At 47.6% G+C, this 19,261-nt stretch overlaps 8 protein-coding genes across 8 annotated transcripts; 3 read left to right on the forward strand and 5 right to left on the reverse strand.

Annotated features, from left to right (window-relative positions):
* Window positions 1–600: 600 nt before the first annotated feature.
* On the forward strand, window positions 601–3,956 carry TRV_02427 (uncharacterized protein; the record flags this gene model as incomplete). Its single annotated transcript, XM_003023397.1, has 7 exons — window positions 601–967; window positions 1,072–1,161; window positions 1,221–2,472; window positions 2,616–2,687; window positions 2,858–3,153; window positions 3,218–3,684; window positions 3,741–3,956. The coding sequence occupies 7 exons, from the start codon at window positions 601–603 to the stop codon at window positions 3,954–3,956; spliced, it is 2,760 nt and encodes a 919-aa protein (XP_003023443.1).
* A 505-nt stretch (window positions 3,957–4,461) lies between these two features.
* TRV_02428 (uncharacterized protein) lies at window positions 4,462–5,511 on the reverse strand (the record flags this gene model as incomplete). The annotated part of the gene is made up of 4 exons (XM_003023398.1): window positions 4,462–4,700; window positions 4,774–4,939; window positions 5,031–5,208; window positions 5,405–5,511. The coding sequence occupies 4 exons, from the start codon at window positions 5,509–5,511 to the stop codon at window positions 4,462–4,464; spliced, it is 690 nt and encodes a 229-aa protein (XP_003023444.1).
* Window positions 5,512–6,993: 1,482 nt separating this feature from the next.
* Window positions 6,994–7,866, reverse strand: TRV_02429 (uncharacterized protein; the record flags this gene model as incomplete). The annotated part of the gene is made up of 2 exons (XM_003023399.1): window positions 6,994–7,664; window positions 7,737–7,866. The coding sequence occupies 2 exons, from the start codon at window positions 7,864–7,866 to the stop codon at window positions 6,994–6,996; spliced, it is 801 nt and encodes a 266-aa protein (XP_003023445.1).
* A 704-nt stretch (window positions 7,867–8,570) lies between these two features.
* Window positions 8,571–9,427, reverse strand: TRV_02430 (nuclear protein Qri2/Nse4, putative; the record flags this gene model as incomplete). The annotated part of the gene is made up of 2 exons (XM_003023400.1): window positions 8,571–8,758; window positions 8,824–9,427. 2 exons carry the CDS (start codon window positions 9,425–9,427, stop codon window positions 8,571–8,573), a joined length of 792 nt encoding a protein of 263 aa, XP_003023446.1.
* A 1,013-nt stretch (window positions 9,428–10,440) lies between these two features.
* Window positions 10,441–13,422, forward strand: TRV_02431 (uncharacterized protein; the record flags this gene model as incomplete). Its single annotated transcript, XM_003023401.1, has 2 exons — window positions 10,441–10,691; window positions 10,755–13,422. 2 exons carry the CDS (start codon window positions 10,441–10,443, stop codon window positions 13,420–13,422), a joined length of 2,919 nt encoding a protein of 972 aa, XP_003023447.1.
* A 320-nt stretch (window positions 13,423–13,742) lies between these two features.
* Window positions 13,743–15,771, reverse strand: TRV_02432 (uncharacterized protein; the record flags this gene model as incomplete). Its single annotated transcript, XM_003023402.1, has 4 exons — window positions 13,743–14,175; window positions 14,232–15,163; window positions 15,222–15,302; window positions 15,409–15,771. The coding sequence occupies 4 exons, from the start codon at window positions 15,769–15,771 to the stop codon at window positions 13,743–13,745; spliced, it is 1,809 nt and encodes a 602-aa protein (XP_003023448.1).
* A 900-nt stretch (window positions 15,772–16,671) lies between these two features.
* On the forward strand, window positions 16,672–17,775 carry TRV_02433 (mitochondrial GTPase (YlqF), putative; the record flags this gene model as incomplete). The annotated part of the gene is made up of 2 exons (XM_003023403.1): window positions 16,672–16,932; window positions 17,002–17,775. The coding sequence occupies 2 exons, from the start codon at window positions 16,672–16,674 to the stop codon at window positions 17,773–17,775; spliced, it is 1,035 nt and encodes a 344-aa protein (XP_003023449.1).
* Window positions 17,776–17,941: 166 nt separating this feature from the next.
* On the reverse strand, window positions 17,942–18,694 carry TRV_02434 (uncharacterized protein; the record flags this gene model as incomplete). The annotated part of the gene is made up of 1 exon (XM_003023404.1): window positions 17,942–18,694. A coding segment is annotated over one exon (753 nt), but the record flags the coding sequence as incomplete, so codon positions are not given.
* Between the last annotated feature and the right edge of the window lie 567 nt (window positions 18,695–19,261).

Consider the following 19,261-nt stretch of genomic DNA (forward strand, 5'->3'; position numbering starts at 1 on the left):
AGGTGGTCAATACAAACAAACGTACCTTGCAACCCTGACACATTAGACAGGTTGATCATTTGATCATGCTCATTTTATATCTTCCTTTGAGGAGAGACCCGTAAAATAACAAGCAACAGGGGATGCATGGACTTTCAGATTAAATATAATAAAACATCACGATAGCAGCTGAGATGGCTGTAAGAGAGTCTCTAAGATCTCTGTTCAAATGTCCACATTCGTGTCCTTCAAGGGTAGCATCTAACGCGGTTTTATCCCTCCCAGGCCTCAGAAGAGGCGACGCGAGGGCTAACTCAGCTATCAGGTGTCCCGGGGAGACTCGGTGTAGCTCTGTGAGATTTTATCATCATCGAGACTTGATATTTCGTGTGAAGAGAGATAAAAAGAAGGCGAAGTTTCCTTTTTATAATAGCAAGGGGAAAAATACAGTCACGTGTCTGACTTCATGTACGATGACATCGACGGCCAGCGAAGCGCAGCGACAGCGAGGCGGCTGAAGGACAGCATCATCACTCATCTCGCATCGCCTATATAACGCCTACACGTATCACGACGAGTCTGCCATGTCGGTGATGGATATAAATCGCCCAGGTTGAAGCGATGGACTACCCTCGATATCATAATTACAGCCGGTCACAGGATTACGAATATTACGACGACAACCCATGGGCAGATAACGACGATAAGAGGAAGATTGACCGTCGTTACACACACGCAGAAGACAGTGAACCACCGAGGGCAGCCAGGCAGGGCGGAAGAAGGTCGGAAACTATGACTAGCTGGATACAACGTCAGGCAAGCTCGCATGGCGTGCAGCTGGCGGGTGCGGCGGTGTTGTCTGGAGTTGCGGTAGCCGGTGCAATTCTTGGTTACCAGAGCGTGAAGCGCCAGGCAGCTGTTGAGGAGCTCAAGGCTTCGATACCGGCCTTGGATGAGAGTTCTGTTGAGAAGGTTGGTAGCCCTCTGGGTGACTGGGCTGTTGATTGATGCGGTTATTTGGCGATTTGAGATAGCTATATAGATACCCAATTTTTATTTCGGCAGCAAGCTAACAAATCGTGAAGCTTACAGAGTACGGCGTGGTGACACCACCCATAAGCGAGGAGGATCGAAGAAGTGCTTTGCTGGCTAAGAGAGCTCAGCAGGGAGACTATGATGATGGTATGTTTATGTATTTTGTTTCTGCATGTCTATACTTGAGCTAATGTGTGGCTGTTTAGATCTCATCCTCGAACAGCTTGCTCGAAACCGTGTATTTCTCAACGACGAAGGCCTAGAAAAGCTCCGATCTTCCTTTATAATAGTCGTTGGCTGTGGAGGAGTAGGCTCTCATGCGGCTGCGGCCCTTGCTCGATCGGGAGTAGGAAGAATTCGGCTCATAGACTTCGACCAAGTTACGCTCTCATCACTAAATCGACATGCGCTTGCAACATTGGCCGACGTGGGAACACCGAAAGTCCACTGTATCGAGAAAAGATTGCAGCAAGTTACCCCCTGGGTGCGATTTGACTGCCGAAATCAGCTATATAGTGAGGCAGCTGCGGACCAGCTGCTCAATCCGTGGTCTATGGCGGATGATACGGTTACCCGCAAACCGGATTATGTCCTTGACTGCATTGACAATATATCATCCAAGGTCTCGCTGCTTCACTACTGCCACTCGCGTGGTATCAAGGTGATTTCATCTATGGGTGCAGGCTGTAAATCGGATCCTACCCGGGTTGCTATAGGGGACATCTCACTCAGTCTAGAAGACCCTCTATCAAGGAGCACAAGACGTCGTCTGAAGATGCTCGGTGTCTCAAGCGGCATACCCGTCGTTTTCTCACTTGAGAAGCCGGGTCCGGGAAAAGCCGAGCTCCTACCCCTAGCCGAAGAGGAAATTAACAAGGGCGATGTCTCTGACCTGGGCGTGCTGCCAGATTTTAGAGTCCGTATACTGCCAGTTCTAGGCACCATGCCCGCTGTCTTTGGCTATACTATTGCAAACCACGTCATATGCGAGGTATCCGGGTACCCCAACGAATACAACCCGGCCGGTAAAAGCAGAGATAAATTCTACGACAGCATCTTGGGAGCTCTGCAGGGAACGGAGGCTCGTCTTGCAAAGACTATCGAAGGGCAAGATCCGGTTGGATTGAGAATACCGATCAGCAAGGAGGATGTTGGATACCTTATTGAGGAGGTATGGAGAAGCAAGAGCGTGTTCAGCGGTCTTACAACTCGGCTTGTGCTGATACGACGGGAACGACCTGTTCATGGTTTCGGGGCCGACCCGGAGTTGCTGAAGCAGGGCCAAAAAGGGGTACGATTACAGCTCAGCGAGCTAGTGTGCATGACCAAGGAGGAGGCGCTGCACCATGAGACGGAAGTTCTCAAGGGAGGCAAGAAACACTCGGAGGTCTACGATGATACGATTATACAAAAAGTTAGAGAGCGTATGGAAGAGGAGCGGTTTTTCCAGCGATATAGGTGATTATCTTATTATTATTATTTTGACATGGAGCTCTATTTGTACATGACGTATTTTGGCCCTTAGAATGATAAACGAGACCATATCATCCACCAAATTCTACCAAATGTCCACCAATGTTCAAATCATTGCCATTCACTAGATCACTGCGCAAATCAACCGGAAGGCATGAAGCAGACAGAGTTTGCATCAACCAAGGTTCCATGACCGGCAAGTATAGAGCTTACTGCACTTTCATCCTCTGTTTCCAGGCAAATATCCAGCCTGAAGCCGTCGTATACGCCCCGATAATTGCAGGATAGATGCATAAATGCCCTCTATACGCACAGGCAGACGCTGCGGCGCCGTCGCCAACACCATAAGCTTCACGTCACTACGTCATAGGCGATACCTGCTCGTCCTGCTCGTCCTCATATGTCTGTCCTTCGCAGCCTGGAAGAGCCTAGGATACCCCACTGTGGAAACAGTAAAAGACAAGGAGCTAGACAGGGCCTTGGACGAGGGTAACAGAGACCGCATCGGTGGATGGTTCGGGTCGAACGCTCTGCCGGGCTTTAGTGATATGGCTCACATACAGACCTTAGATGCACGGTTGTTACCAGGCGAGAAGAAGGCGTGGTTTCGCCGTTCAAAACGCAGACTTATAATTGTTGGCGATGTTCATGGATGCAAGGATGAGTGTAAGTATTATATTATATTATGCGATCTGGTTCAATTTGGATATTCAGAGCTGATGCTTCGTAGTAGAGAAACTGCTTGCACGGGTATCATTTAACCGTGAGAAAGGAGACCACTTGATTTTCACTGGAGACTTGATATCCAAGGGCCCCGAGAGCGTCGAAGTAGTGCGCCTTGCACGGAAGTACAGTGCTTCTTGCGTTCGAGGGAACCATGAAGATAAGGTCCTGTTAACGCGGCGTGAAATCTCAGGTTCATCACAGAGTACTGGATCTAGTGCCAAACGAGAGACAAAGGCCCATGTCCTTGCGCGTCAACTCTCAGACGATGATGCAACTTGGCTTGAATCATGCCCTGTGATCCTCAAGGTGGGATATATCAGGGGCATGGGGGATGTGGTCGTTGTTCATGGAGGGTTGGTACCGGGCGTGCCACTTGAACGTCAGGATCCGTCGTCTGTAATGACCATGAGGACTCTTGATGTGGATAGCCATACACCCAGCTCGTTGAAAGAGGGCACAGGCTGGTCCAAGGTGAGTTTACCTGTATGAGATGCATGCCAGGTTCGGAGTCTAATAGGGTCCGCCAGGTGTTTGACGAGTACCAGCGTCGGATGGTGAAGGAGAAGAATGAACGGCCTACTACGGTGATATATGGCCACGATGCGAAAGAGCTTCCGGTGATACGGTTGTATACAAAGGGACTAGACACTTCATGCGTCCGTGGAGGGAAACTTACTGCCCTGATTATTGGTGATGGCGGGAGACAGCGTCTGAAACAGGTGAAGTGCAAGGGTTATGTATGAGAGTACTTAATGTGGAAGTACAAAGTGTAAAACGAATTATTCTTAAAAAGAAGGATGATTATCTTTCATTGCAGCATTATCTTCATTAAGCTAGGTTTTAAAAGAGTAGTAAGGAAAGTATCATGGGCTCGCAATAAATCATCACTCGGGTATATCAGGGCTATAAAACCAAACCGGAGGAACGTGAGGGTATCGAGGAGATGATTAGATATTAGGGACGTAAGAGAACCGTCAGTGGGTCATGATCATAACATGACATAAGGTAGCGTGACAGCCGTGTATCTTCATTGCAGATGGCATTGAACAGCTCCGTGGGATGGGAGGGATGCTGCCTTGAAGACGCTTAGACAGCATGGCGGCGGTACCACTTGCGGCCACTAGATGTAAGTTAGTCAATCTGTTCATCATGGACAGGCATACATAAGATGAATACTGACCTGACGCCATCTCCAGCAACGGCTTCGTTGCGCTTGCGGAAAGTGAACCAGACGCCCTGCAACGCTTGTTAGCAACGAGAAGTTCCTTGGTGAGAGAGAGAGCGGGAGAGAATGCATACAATGAGGGCAGAGACAATCCAGAAGCAGGCAGAGAGGAAGCTGAATGCCTCTGCGGCTCTCCATCGGCCACAGGGGTCACCGTTGGTGAAACCGGTCCACTGGAAGGCAGTACCGCAGTTTCGAGTACCGAGAGAGTTAACCTGCACGGCAAACGAGGCGAACCAGGCCAGCGAGAGAATAACGTCCACTGGTGATACGTTAGTACGTTATACATTAATGGTAAGAGACATATAACTGGGCAGAAGGGGGGCCAAACGTACTGGGCCATGTCTTGAAGGAAAAGGAGCTCGGGAAGAGCCAGAGCAGGCCTAGCAGGATGGACACGCCGGCAATGACCTCGGTGTAGATCCAGCGGCTCTGAGGGAAATCGCCGTTGTTATTGCGGCTGAAGGAGCGCAGGTAGGAGCCGATAATGCCTGCAACGACCTGTCAAATGCATCGAGTCAGCCCGTCTGTAGGATTCAATATGGTCGAGATGCGAGTACCCCGAGCTAGGGCAGGGATAGACAGCACTTACAGCGCCGAAGAGGATCTCTCCGATCCTGAAGATGGGCGAGACGATACGGGAAAAGACGGGCATCTTGACGGGCCTTTTTTCTTTCTTTCTTTCTTTCTTTCTTTCTTTCTTGAGCACTGCCGGTTCAACAATGGACGGATGTCTGGAGGTATCGAGATCGAAAAGGTCAGTCAGGCAGCTGGGGGAACGTTGGTGCCCGGGATGCCAGGCCGACTTTATAGGCCTACCGACGGGCGGCCAGGAAAAAGCAATCAAGCAGCAGAGCTTGCACCGATGACGCAAATCAGGGCCAGGATGCCGCTGCCATTGGCCACTGGCTGCTCTGATCAGCGAGCTAGCGAGCTAGCGATCGCGGTGTTGGCTGCAGAACGAGCTTGCTGGCGGTGCTGCGCGGTGGAGAGAGTCCAGGGTGGCTTGGTCGGTGGAGGGCTTTGGACCAGTGCTCGCTGGCCAGGGAGCGCCACTCGCCGATGGCACGCATTATTAGTTATTGAACACGGGCAGGGGCGGGTTAATATCAGGCCTGATATACCCTGTATCGAGGGCAGCAAAGAGTCGGTCCCTTTCATTTCACCTGCGGCTGCTCGATAACTGCTAACTGCTGAGATAGCTAGGGGAAGCTTGTACCTCGCGCCGTGAACCCAGAGACTATTGCCTGGTAGCACCTATGACACACATGCCGGGAACTGCCAACGTCTGGCACGGGTTATTCATCATGAACCAGAGATTGAGATTGAGATGTTGAAATTTAACATTATATTCCAGACGGCTAGGTTAGCTACGGGGGGCGTCTGTGCCGGGATGCGTACGTCCTGACGCCGGTGGAGGCGGCTTTTGGGTCAGGTCCTCTCTGGCCGTGGGTATTTTGAGCACCCTCCTGGGCCCAGAAAGTTGCCTGCTATTAGCTATTATTGCTATCCGCGATCCTGTTTCCCTCGATGCTGATTGTCCCGGTGGCCAGATCGACAGTTACTTAAGACTTAACCCCCATGTTGATCCTGGATCTTGCCCTGGGATTATACTCCGTTGCATGACTGCAGGTACCACACCGTCATTGTTGATTTATTATTATTGATTGATTGATGCCTGTCAACACTTTTCAGCTCACGACGGGAAAGAGAAAGGCCTCCGTTTATGCGTAATTGCACATTGAAATCTCTGAATGACCGCCAGCTCAGCCCCCCTTGCTCTGGGAAAGAAAGCCTGGAAAGATTCGCCTCACTGATATCAGCAGTGATGCAAGCACCGGTCAGCCACTCTTCTCGACGAATTATACACATGAATTATCTCCATTCTTTAAGACGGGGAGTACATGATGTTGTCTCTAGCTCATGGCTTGGTCAAGGCATTGAAGCTGGCATAGATGCGCATTTCTACAGAGTACACTCTACCAAATTCGCAAAAGTCATCACAGAGCTACCTAACCAATAATAATACCCATATAAGCTATCCTCGTTTATATTATTGCACTTCGCACACACTCCGGAAAAATGGAAGACAGACAAAATTTTTCATGCTCCAGAGTCTGGTTCTGCTAATTCCGCCGCGGCTTTCACTCCAGTAACGGTATTCGACAACAATTGTTTGTTTACCCGACCTTCCTTGGATCCGGTGCAAGGATCTGCATGGCAGAGAGGAATAACGGCTGTGCTCCGGGCCTCTGGAAGGTCCGTATAAGTTCCATCTTCCTACGGAGTACCTGCAAGCAGATTCTGCACAGAGCGCGCTGTGGATGTTTTCTTTTTGCCTGTGATCAGCTCACGCGGATAATAAACTCAGTACCCTGGCATCCCCATGACGTCACAGGGTCCCTGCATATTTGTTTGTCCCTTGAGCTGCAACGGTGATATTATTATTCTTATATAATTTACAGGCACAAAACGACATCCATCTATAGGCGCGAAGTATTAATACAAACTGAAAAAGGGAGGAAGAAGATGCGACAAACAAATGGCAGAGAAGATTACACCAGGAACCACTCAAACAGGGTCCGGAACAGGTGCTTTGCGCCCTGGTTGATGGTATCCCCGTGGCATGGAATCGCACGATCAAACTCCCATCCATCGATCTTCTGAATTGACTGTTTGAACGCCTCGCGACCCCCGGCTGACATCAGATACCATATAACCCTCCGCTGTGCCATGGCGCTGCCCTTTGCCGACATGAGCGAGAGATACAGCTTGTTGGCGAGCCCGCTTAATGGTCCCTCTTGGGCCTTGCGGTACTGTTCGTATCCGGGCGGGTTGAAGAAGAGGTCTGCTTGAATCAGGGTCGCCGTGGGTTTGTGCAGCAGTACGATCTCGCGGTTGACGTGAGCGTGAATGTACTCAACGTCGAAATCGGCTGCAAACTCGTCCGAGATATGAAGCGTCTCCTTGTTCTGGGCGGTATAAATGTGTTCGAATTTCGGACCAGAGGTCGTTGGATTCTTTTGCCGTTTCTCCCATAGACCTTCCGGTGCGATGATGACGGCGTCAGGGTACGCCTTTGTCCAGTCCGCCAGGAACAGATGGTGCTCCATGTCTGGTGCGATGAGATACTTGACTGTTCCATTGAGGCTGGTGACTGCTTCGCTAACAGACGGCGTAAGTGCGACGGGGGAGAACACCGCGATAGCACCGGTTTGTAGACGAACTGTTGGAGTATATTAGCATACGGCAACGGTTATGCATTGCATCTACTTCGGCTCGACATCGATCAACTAACCTATCGTTGCACGTCCCCCAAATTTGAAAAGCCCGACACGAGCAAAGGGTAAACTGCATGTAATAATGTCATCGCATACCTTCCGTATAACCATCACACTCTCTGGGTCGGACGGGGCGAGTTTCGGCATTTTTGCGGGAGAACTATAGTAGGACGTAGATCTGATCTGCAACGGCGAACCTGCAGCTGTGTTGTTTCTTCTACTTCGTATTTCGACCTTCGTAGCAGTGCAAGAGTATCTGACGCTGGATCTTGCGAGCGTTCTTATATCCTGTCTTTGCCTGAGCTGTATCGTATTCTTTGCACCGTTGGTCACGGAAGTATACTGTCCTGGGCGGCGGATGACTGGGACGCAGCTGAGTGCGCGATAACTCACGTGAGCTTTGCAGCACAACGCATACACAATGAAACGGCCTGGTTATCTCCCATGCATTGGTCAGTCGAGTATTCACTGACTGCTGATGATTTGGTTTCATTTGCTTGGTTGGTGTGGGCGTCCATGCCGGCTATGTGGAACAAGGAAGCCGATAGTTAATAAAAATAATGGGGACTTTTCGGCAGAGTGGTATGACGTACCAGCCACGGAGACCCCGGTGCCTAGACTGTTCAGGTTCCAGTGTCAGGAATAATCTCTATTGTACAGTATCCTCTATTAAATATCAACATGCTCCGTATAGCTGACGGCAAGATCCAAAATTGTTGAAGGGGCCTCATCTAAGTATACTTAGTTAAAACCGCTTAATGCATTACAAAATCAAAACATCTTTCGCACAGCAAAATCAGTTTTAGAAGAAGGATAGGGAAGGAAGGTAAAATCTATGCCGCAGTAAGTAATTATGTATGCCATCTGCCAGTAGACGGAGCCTGATGAGCCTTATCGTCTCGGTGTGGGATTAACGGGGCTTTTATATCGAATGTCTCTATGAGTTGAGCCCAGGTGTCGAAATCTAGGCCAAAGACGGCTTGATGCTTTTGAATGCCTTGTTCTCGTGCCTCAGACGGAAGCAGTGGTTGTGATGGAACTATTAGAACGATTAGATCCACTGTTGAGTCAAACATCATGGGGCAAAGGGTTGCTGGAACTTACGTAGTGTAGGTAGGTTGTTACCGTCCATCGAGACTCCTATACTTCCGTCACGGACTAGGAAACTGACATAAAACATGTTCTCCACGGACTGGCCAAATGACCTTGGGTTGATACAGAACTGGAAGAGGGGGATTCCGCCATTATCAGATATTCCGTGTTTGCTCATAACTGCAATGGCCTCGGCCTCAGTAGCATCTCCCATCTTTGACAGCTCTTCACGAGCTAAGGATTCTCTTTGGAGTTGTATCTCAACCAACTTCGCTCGTATGTCTGTGCACATTGTTGTTAAAGTTGCCTCTTCCTGCTTCCCCAAATCTGTAGCCTTAAGATCATTCGGCCGCACAAGTTGGGATGGATCTATTCGTTCTCGCGCTCTTCGCTGTGTCAACTGACGAACACGTTTCTGTACGGACAGTGGGCCAAGAAGAAAGCCCGAAATGGAGGGTTTGAGGTTATTTGGAAAACAGGCATTACGTCCAAGATAGTCCCAGTTGAAGGGTTCTTCCTCATCGTCACTGTCAGCCGCACGTTGTGAAGGGTGGCCCGAGCTACGACGGTTGCTCTGTGTGGGAGTAGGGAGTGCTGACGACGTTTCTCTTCGCATATAGGATATGCATTTTGAAACAAACTCGTCAACGTCAATGCCCGCTACATTGTTGCCTAGACAAGCCTGTGCTGTTCGTTTGTAGGAGAGATCCGCGGCTGTGACAAGGAGGCGAGAATCGATAGTGGCGTCGGAGGTTTGCTTGACCTTCTTGAATAGATCGTTTGCTTTTTCAACTGTCTGCAAAATACCATTTGATTCTAGCTGAATAAATTCACTTCGAGAATCTAGAAGTATCCATTCGATTAGGACAGGAGGCCAAGCATGGAATAATGAAGTTTGTGTGGAGTATACCGTTTAAATTTGAAGCAAGGTCTCTCAGCCCCTTTCGGACCGCCCTCCTTTCCTCAGGATCCTGATCTGGATCATAAAAGTCTGTGTCTACAACCTGCCGGAGTCTGCGCTGATGGGTCGACTGTGATTGTTCAGGCACTTGTTCAGATACGCGCCGCCTCTTGTTCGATGCGCTGGACATTGGAGGGGCTGTCAGGCCACCGGATCTCCGCTTCTTCACTTGGAGCGCGCGCGCGCTTCGGTTTTCCTTATCTGATGAGAAAGACGTCGGAGGTGATGGCTCAGAGTCCTGATCGGAGGCGGAAGGTGTCGCAGAGAGGGATCGTTTGGAATGGATGGCTCGTCCCGCCATCTTTCATAACCCATACACTGTCTAGTTAACTAGTTAATGCTTTGTCAGGTCAGGGAGGAGCAGGAATCAATGCGGTCGTGTTTGTCAATGCGCGCAGAATGGAAACAGCTTTGGTTCAGTGTATAGAATTGTATTAAGTAGAGATATAAAACCAAGCAATCCAGCACCGCCTAGAGTACGAATGAGTGGCCAGCGAGGTGTTGGATTGAAGATATCAGCGTCGTCTCTTCGTCTTTTTTTGCTTGCTCGACGTTGAAAGTCGCCAAAAAGTTCGCTTTTACTTCTTTGGGCGAAACAAGGACGCGATGGTCCGTGCACCCTTAATTTGACAGCGGAAGGGAATAAGGTTTATCCGGATAAGATAAGCATGGCCGAGGCTTGGCATGATGTCGAGAGCGACGATGGAGACATCATCAACAACAGCAGCTTCGGGAGCAATAGCAACAGCGACGGCGAGGCAGAGGGAGGCTTAGAGGTTGATGTTATTTCCCTGCCCAGCGTAGAGGATGAGAATAGCTCTGGCAGCGAGTCTGATATCTCTCGTAACTGGGTGACGGTCATGGATACCTTCACCTTTGCAACATCAACACAGGTGGCCTTGCCCATCCGGGCTAAGATGTAGGTAGAGAAACAGTGACTTGGATGCGATCGCCTGCGCAAATGTACTGACTGGTCGTGTAGATGCAACTTAGAGGGAAGGCAAAAGCAAATTCCCTTCTCCGTCTTGCTCAAGAATCCGGAGCTACGTCATCTTGGGTCCAACCAGAGTCCTACTTCAGATCTCTACGTTACCGCACAGCTATGGAGCAGCTGCAAACCCCTTGGTATGCCTATGCAAACCGCATACAAGTCCTTCAAAACCACCCGGACATGGAACGAGTGGCTTGAAATGCCAGTACTCATCAGGGATGCACCACAGAATACCCAATTGGCACTCACAGTCTGGGACTTGTCACCCCTGGGCGGCGAAGAAGGCCATGATCATTCAGTTCCGTTTGGTGGTACTACGATTGCACTCTTCGATGAAGATGGAACACTGAAAAAGGGGAAACAAAAATGCAAATTATACCGACACAAAGCCGCAGATGGCTTTTCGTACACCACTACACCATCCACCCCACCACCCAAACGACGCAAAGGCAATTTTGTCGAAGAGGGGCCTACTCCAATTGAACTAGAGCTTGAGAGGCTAGAGAAACTACTGAAGAAACATGAAATGGGGGAAATACCCCGAGTGGATTGGCTAGATCAGCTTGTTTTCCGAGCAGTGGAGAAGATTAAAATAGAAGCTGAAGACGCTGCGAAGAAGCGTGCGCTTCGAAATAAAGCTGCCAGAGAAAAAGCCGTCGTTGAGCCCAATGGTGATTCTGGAGTGAGCTCTCAAGATGACGAAGAGGAAAACTTTGTGCTTTATGTTGAATTTCCACGCTTTGACTTTCCTATTGTCTTTCAGGACTTTGAGTATCCCCCTCCTCCGGTTTCTTCCCTTGCCCAGCATACGCCATCTGGTTCTACCGTTGCTTTGAAACCACCACCAGAGGTCCGACTTGGCCCGGACATTGAAGGGGCTGCGGATGACGAAGGAAATTACCCTATAATACGAATTTATGATCCTGAAGTTGGTCAAAGAGGAAATCCTTGTGAAGACAAGCATAGAAGGCTAGTCCGCAGCCATAGAACCGGTATCATGGACCGCGATCTGAAACCAAACCCGAAGATCCGGGACGAGATCAATGAGATCATGTCATATGGCCCAACCCAGGAACTAAATGCAGAAGAGAAGGATCTGGTTTGGAAGTTTAGATTTTATCTCACTCGAGACAAGAGAGCATTGACCAAATTTGTCAAGTCAGTTAACTGGCAAGATGCCAGTGAAGCTAGACAGGCTGTTGAAATCCTACCGAAGTGGACAGAGATCGACGTTGACGATGCTCTGGAGCTTCTAGGCCCGCTTTTTGACAACCCGGAAGTCCGTGCTTATGCCGTTGATCGGCTAAGAAAATCTGACGATGAGGAGCTGCTCTTGTACCTTTTACAGCTTGTGCAGGCACTGAAGTTTGAAGCTATTCCCAAGAGTTCTACGGATGAAACGAACGAAGCTGCGCATGATTCTTCTCTCACGAATTTCTTGATTAGCCGTGCAGCTAACAATCCTATACTGGGTAGTTATTTCCATTGGTATTTGATGGTTGAATGTGACGACACTGCTCCTGGAACGCTTTCCACGCATCGAAAATTCTTTGCGAGCGTGGAGTTTTACTTTATGCTGGAATTAGAAAAGGTTAACCCTGCGCAAAGAAAAGTGCTGCTCAGACAGGGTGAACTTGTTACCATTCTTTCCAAGATTGCAAAAGACATCCGATTCGCCAGAGTCAACCGTCCTTTCAAGATTGAAATGCTCAAAAAGTTCCTTGGGGACCCTAAGAACGATATTTTACAAATAGATCCACCGCTTCCATTCCCATTAGACCCCACAGTTTCGATTGTTGGGTGTCACCCGGAGGAGGCAAATGTGTTCAAATCCTCCTTATCACCGCTGTTTATTAATTTTAAGCTATTAGATGGCCGAAAATATCCTGTTATTTTCAAAGTTGGAGATGATTTGCGCCAGGACCAGCTTGTCATCCAAATTATAACTCTTATGGACAGGCTTCTCCAGAAAGAAAATCTCGATCTTAAACTTACCCCCTACCGAATCATTGCAACTGGAGCTACTGCTGGCGCTGTGCAGTTCGTCCCATCTACACCTTTATCTGCGGCCACAGCGAAATATAAAGGCTCATTGCTTGCTTACCTTAAAGCAAATAACCCTGACGATAGTGAACCCCTAGGTGTTCGAAAAGAAGCAATGGATACATATATCAAGTCCTGTGCTGGATATTGTGTAATCACCTATCTCTTAGGTGTTGGTGACCGCCATTTGGAGAACCTCCTGCTCGCTCCCGACGGACATTTCTTTCACGCTGATTTCGGCTTCATTCTTGGCCGTGACCCGAAACCATTTGCACCCATGATGAAGCTATGCAAAGAAATGGTTGAGGGAATGGGTGGTGCCAACTCACCGAACTACATTCAATTCAAACAATATTGCTTCACAGCGTATATCACACTTCGAAAATCCGCAAATCTTATCCTCAATTTATTCAGTTTGATGGTTGATGCGAATATCCCTGATATACGTGTTGAGCCCGACAAAGCGGTTTTGAAGGTCAAGGAAAGGTTCCATTTGGAGATGACGGAGGAAGAGGCAATTCGTCATTTTGATGAACTTATCATAAACAGCGTCAACGCTATTTTTGGTGCTGTTATAGATCGAATCCATGATCTAGTTCAAGGATGGAGGGCATGATCCGTTTTATCTTCACACCCCGGGAGTTCGAAAGCAAGAAGTTGGTTTCTAGGTTTTGAATCTTGAAGTTTTGAATAATTTAGAAGGCCCTTTTCAAGATAACGCATCAATGGGGACAGCCAGGAGTTTTGTGGGAATTTTATGGGAAGGCTTTGTACCAACATATTATACCCATTTTAACGAGTCATTTCATGTATTTGCAAAGGTAATTAATTTATGTCTTGCCTGCAGTTTGCAGCTATCCAGGGCCTAATAATTTACAAATAGTCATATTCCACTATTTCAATCGTCGACGTGCTTTTTAATCCAACAAACAATTTTCATACTCGGTCGGATGAATCTCTTTGCTGTTGTAGCACGCCAGTCTGGCCATCACCTTGTTGCTCTTCTTTCTCTTCCTGAACATTGCCCTCTTTATCTTCACTGTCTTTAGGGGTACCGGCCTTGCAAGCCCAGGCATCAACAAACCTTAGTACCTCTCTTCTAAACCAGTGCTTCATCACCAGTAATCTAAACGGAACGAGTAGGATGATTAACACGGGAAAGGCTGGAGCGCCACGTGTGAGAGTTAGTATGAATATAGCTATTGTAATCAATAGTTGGAGTAAAGTATAGAGGTGAATTGGTAGGTATGACGGCCTTGGACTTGTTTCGGTGGTGCTAGTAGGCGACGATGAAGAGCCCAGTTCTGCAGGAAGAGTTGGTAGTTCTGACGGGGGTGTCAATAGGTAAAATGTTCGATATAAGATGGGACTACAAGATTTATCAGTAGGTACTTTTAACTAGCGTAAGTGGGAGAGGGCTCTTACTTGACCGATAAGCTTTGTTCTCCCATGAATAGGAATAACCCAGCGAGTACGCTTGTTGGGGTTAACCCAAGGACCTTCATGAGTGGAGGGCTAACAAATGCGAGAATACCACAGCCATGGAGTAAAGAAGACCACCGCTGTTCATATACTCTCCTGATATGCCGAACTTCTACCGTTTCCTGGCCATCGACCTCGATTACAACTTCTTCTGTGTCCGCATGCATCAAAGATTCTGAATGCAGAGGGGCTTGAGGCAAAAGACCATTTGCGGGAGGAATTCCCAAGATGCCGCATAACGCAGTGGTAGTACCCAGGAGAATGATGTCCCAAGCAAACCCACCAGGCTTCCGCGTCTTATAACGATCGATGGTGCATATGATGGAGCTTATCTCATGGTCAAAAAAGAAAAGCATCGTGATGATTATGCCGGGAATAATAGCCACGAATATCCAGCGGGCAGGAATTTTCCAGAACTCAACGAAAAATGTACGACGTTCTGGAGAGGTGGGTTGAAACGTGATGCTGACAGGGAGCGTTGACTTGTCCAAGTGAGCGAGCTCTCCAATATGAGGTAGTCCAATGAACAAGATAATGGATATTGCTGCAGCATATTCCGAAAGCCCCAGGCGGATGTATCGGTGGAATAAGGTTTTCCAAGACTCTGCTGTGGACAAGAATATGGCGAGTAGCATTGTTCCTACCGCACCTATGATGGCGTACAGGAATGCGGCGAAGGAGAGGTTTGCGTGGGCTCGCTCAAGCTCTTGGATAGCTTTATGGAAATATATTATGCTGTTCAGGAGAGAGAATATCTCAGTTGAGAAAGTAGTAACGTAGCCCATAGTCCAATCATGGGCATTGAATATAGCCAGAAGATAATGCAGCCACCCTGCATGGATAAGCGACCAGGCCATGAAGGGTAGAAATGGAATCTATACATCGTTGGTTAGAGAACAATCGTGTCAATATTTGAAACGTATAGGATCCTACATTAAAAGTCTCATGGCAAAGAGAATATATATTTTCTGCAAGAACAGAAAAGGGGCCGGTAACCCCGAGGATTGTGAGAGGCTGAATAGAGAACCTGAGCAGGCAATGAGTATGGAGTTTCAAAAAAGTTGGGCAATGATTCTTACAGAGAAAATATGATACTACACAATCCCGTACTGAAGACTACCTCAATAGCACCCCAATTCTTGCCTGTGAGAACGTATAAATCACTGGCAAAGGTGATGCCTGGTAATAAATTGGTGAAGAAAACGTATACGGTGCTGGCCACTATTAATTGATTGAATATCTTCCAATCTGAGAGGTATCTTTGGCGTAGATTCACCAGATCCTGCTTTACAAGACGAAACGGCCGTAAGAGGCCACCAGGGCCTACTGTTTTGTTGAGTAGCCATAGTGGTTTGGGGGTATGTTTTGAGGGAGTGATGTATGAGTGAGCATCCTCGTCAGGTACATCCTCATTATAGTCCACTCTTCCTTGGTTGGTACTAGGTGGGCGGGGTTCCTTTCTTCGACGAAGCAAGCCTTGCATTGGTCTTGTCGACCGTGGCCGAAGAAAAGTGCCCACAGACATGTAGTTAGCCTCTCACCACCAAAGGCTGCTCTACTACTCAAACTAGGCTATCTGGGGTGTTAAGAATAGTCTGAAGGAAAAGAACAGCAAATGACTTGAATGAAATGAGTACTTGTATTGATAGTATCGAGCCAGCGAATTTAGCATAGTTGGCTCTACTATTTGGTTATATATAGCTCTGTGCCCGATCGAGGGCGAAACCATTTTTAAAATTTAGGTTCAGTTATGGGATGTAAAAAGAAGCCCATAGGAAGTCAAGGAAGGAGGGCTACGTACGCCAAGCGCCAACAGAGGGAGAAGTTCAAATGAGATATTCTGTAGCGAGCATGAGGGCTGTCTCTTCTCGCATGGGTCCTGGGGCTTTCTGGGGCAGTTTGCCATGCCCAAGGCACTAAGAACAAGGCCGAGACCCTGTTGGCCTGCTGGTCGTGATTTTTACTCCTCGGCAATAAGCACTCATTTTCTATGCAGTCCAGTTGTATAACGTACTAAGGAAATGAACTCGGAAAAGACGTCCGCCTGCAGCCAACTCCCTTTTACTGCTTCCTTTCCGATATCACGAAGTCTTCAGCTTTTGCGCATGTCGAAATAAGGTTCTAAAATAAAAATTACATAATCTACCACGCGGAAAATGCCAAGCCTGCCGTGAGCTTATCCGGGTTAAGGTTAATCCGCTATCTATTTCTGGCACCTTGGAAAGGGCGAGGGACGGGAGCGTGAGCAAAATGGATCATGACAGTGAGCTGACATTTGGCAAATTATAACAATATAACAGATATCCCGCGTCCAGTGAAAAGATCTTTCGATCACTCACTACAAGATGTTATTAGGCATATGACACTCTAGAAGTATCTCAAGATGACTTCCTTTATCCCCCGGACGGCATTTTTGGCGTCTGAACACATTCAGAAAAGCTACTTCCTGGGACATCACCGAGCTGGACTTGAGAAGATGAAAGCAATGCTAGACTCTGTTGACCATGTTATAGAATGTCGAGACTTCCGGGTACCAGCAACTTCGATAAACCCATTATTTGAAGAAGCATTGGGCGGGAAAAGCCGAACTATAGTCTATACTAAGCGAGATCTTGGAGCGGACTCGAAACCAGAATCTCGAATGGTATGTCTGCTTCTATTACTCCGCTACTGACATATTTTTACTAACTTCTACGCGACTGCTTTTTTGTAGAAAGAAAAACTCATATCTCGCTGGGAACAGAAAACTACGAAAGTCTTTTTCGCAAGCAGAAGCTTAAAGAACTCCGTCACTCCCTTGGCCAAGTACATAAAGGATCTCCCTGTGGCTGCCAACAGCATAATCGGATACCGCATGTTAATAGTTGGGATGCCGAATGTAGGGAAATCGACCCTTATTAACAAACTACGATCTATGACCAATATTAAGAACGTCAGAAAATCTGCCGTCGTCAGAACCGGAGCAGACCCAGGCATCACGAGAAAGATAGGTACACCTATAAAATTGTTCGAGAAGGATGATGTAGGCATTTATGTGTATGACACGCCTGGTGTGTTTGTACCATATATGTCTAACCCTGACAGTATGCTGAAAATGGCACTTTGCGGAATCATCAAGGACTCTCTGGTACCTATAATCACCCTGGCCGACTATCTTCTCTTTCAAATGAACCAGAATTTGTTGATGGATATGTATGGAGCATACTGTGCGCCAACCAATGATATCATGGAATTACTGAGTGCAATCTCGAGAAAAGCTGGCAGGCTTGTCAAAGGAGGTGACCCGGACTATGAGGCGGCCGCACGGTTATTTATCACACAATGGCGAGAAGGAAAACTCGGCCTATTTATGCTTGATGACGTGGTGAGAGTTTCATGGGAAAAGAAGAATGCCAGGCTCGGAACTACGGAAGGCTCAATCCCTGGAACTTCGTTGGAACTTACTCCTGAGAGAGCGCAAAAGATACTTGCTACTGGCGTGGCATAAGTGAAGGAAGGCTGATTTTGGCGTTCGTTTGATACTTAATATACCCCTACAGTGTACAATAGTGAATGTAATTTTAGATGAATTGAATAATTATACATATTGCTATCCTATCGGAGCCTCTAGACACCACTACTCCAGGGGCATATCCACACCTTTGTTGGATATGCTAACCAATCTTGTCAAGTAGCTTTCTTCTTCGTCTTTCCACTAGCTCTTCCTGGACATCATCTAGTGTAGGCAGCTGCCATTCGACACCATCACCTGCATCACCTGGCAACGGCTCCCACCCATCAATGGGTTTATCGTCGCCCTTCTTCAACACAGCTTCAAATGCCTCTTTCTCTTTCTTCTTCTCGTACGCTAGTAATGATCCATCCTCTTCGTCTAGGCCGTAGCCAAAGTATGCCGCATCAACATGTTTTTTGAACATTTCAATATCCATCTTTCGCCCCCCCGTATCGTCTAATTCAGAGGCACTTCTCTTTTTTGTCGCTGCCTCAAACATCTCCTTGACTCCAGGCAGTTCTCTCGCTCGACCGAAATATCTGTATCCTTTCCCACCACCAGGAATCTCTTTCCCGTCCTCATCGTATACTCTCCCGCCGCCACGCGTGTAATTTGGTCCTCCCAGATTTCGTATTTGAACTTCCCACATCCATTTTTCCCTCATGAGTTTGTTGATCTCATCGTTTAGGTCTCTGATTTGAAAATCGCTTAAACTAAGATCTTGTATACGTGTGACCTTTCGGGATATTTCTTTGAGAACTTGGCCGCGCCATTTTTCGCAAACTGGGATAGAATCGATCGAAGTGATAGCTTTTGGGCGGCGTGTCCGTCCGATATCTAGGATTCCGAGATCTGCAGCTTGAGCAGCACGGAATCGAAAGAGCATGGACTGTGCTTTCTCGCTATTTCGAGCCTATTGGACATGCATTGTTGCGATTAGTATGGGATCAGATATTGAGGCTATGCTAGCTAACACTCACCATGGTGAAAGAATGAGGCTTGGACTAGCCAGTTAACAGGCTGGAATTATTGTATCGAGTCAGATTACGGGATAATGTGCTATATCTGTCCCTTTCACCGAGAGCTCGAGGTTGTCGTTGCGCTTGAAGAATGTGTCTCTCGATCGATGTTATTCGTGGGAGCAAGCTTTGTCTGCCAATCTTATTGTTGAATGAAGATGTTAATCAACACTGCAGTGACGTTGTTAGTCGCCTTGTCAAGTATAAAGTAACCTAAAACGATCACCGGTTACCCCAAACGATAAAAGCGTCGTCGAGATAGCTGTTGCTAGTAATAGCCTCTTCCCCTTGCATATTAATTTGCGGCGGACTATATGTGCCATGAGCTCAAAATTCACATCGAAACACGCACAGAGGTGTTATCGGAATTACGTAATCATGGAATAATAAATATATGGATGTTATTGAATAAAACAGGAGAACTTAATTAATAAGCAATTCATTATAGAGATTGTCACGTG

This window comes from Trichophyton verrucosum (genome assembly GCF_000151505.1).
Source record: "Trichophyton verrucosum HKI 0517 chromosome Unknown contig00214_1.f1.exp, whole genome shotgun sequence".
In the NCBI taxonomy this organism is placed as follows: domain Eukaryota; kingdom Fungi; phylum Ascomycota; class Eurotiomycetes; order Onygenales; family Arthrodermataceae; genus Trichophyton; species Trichophyton verrucosum.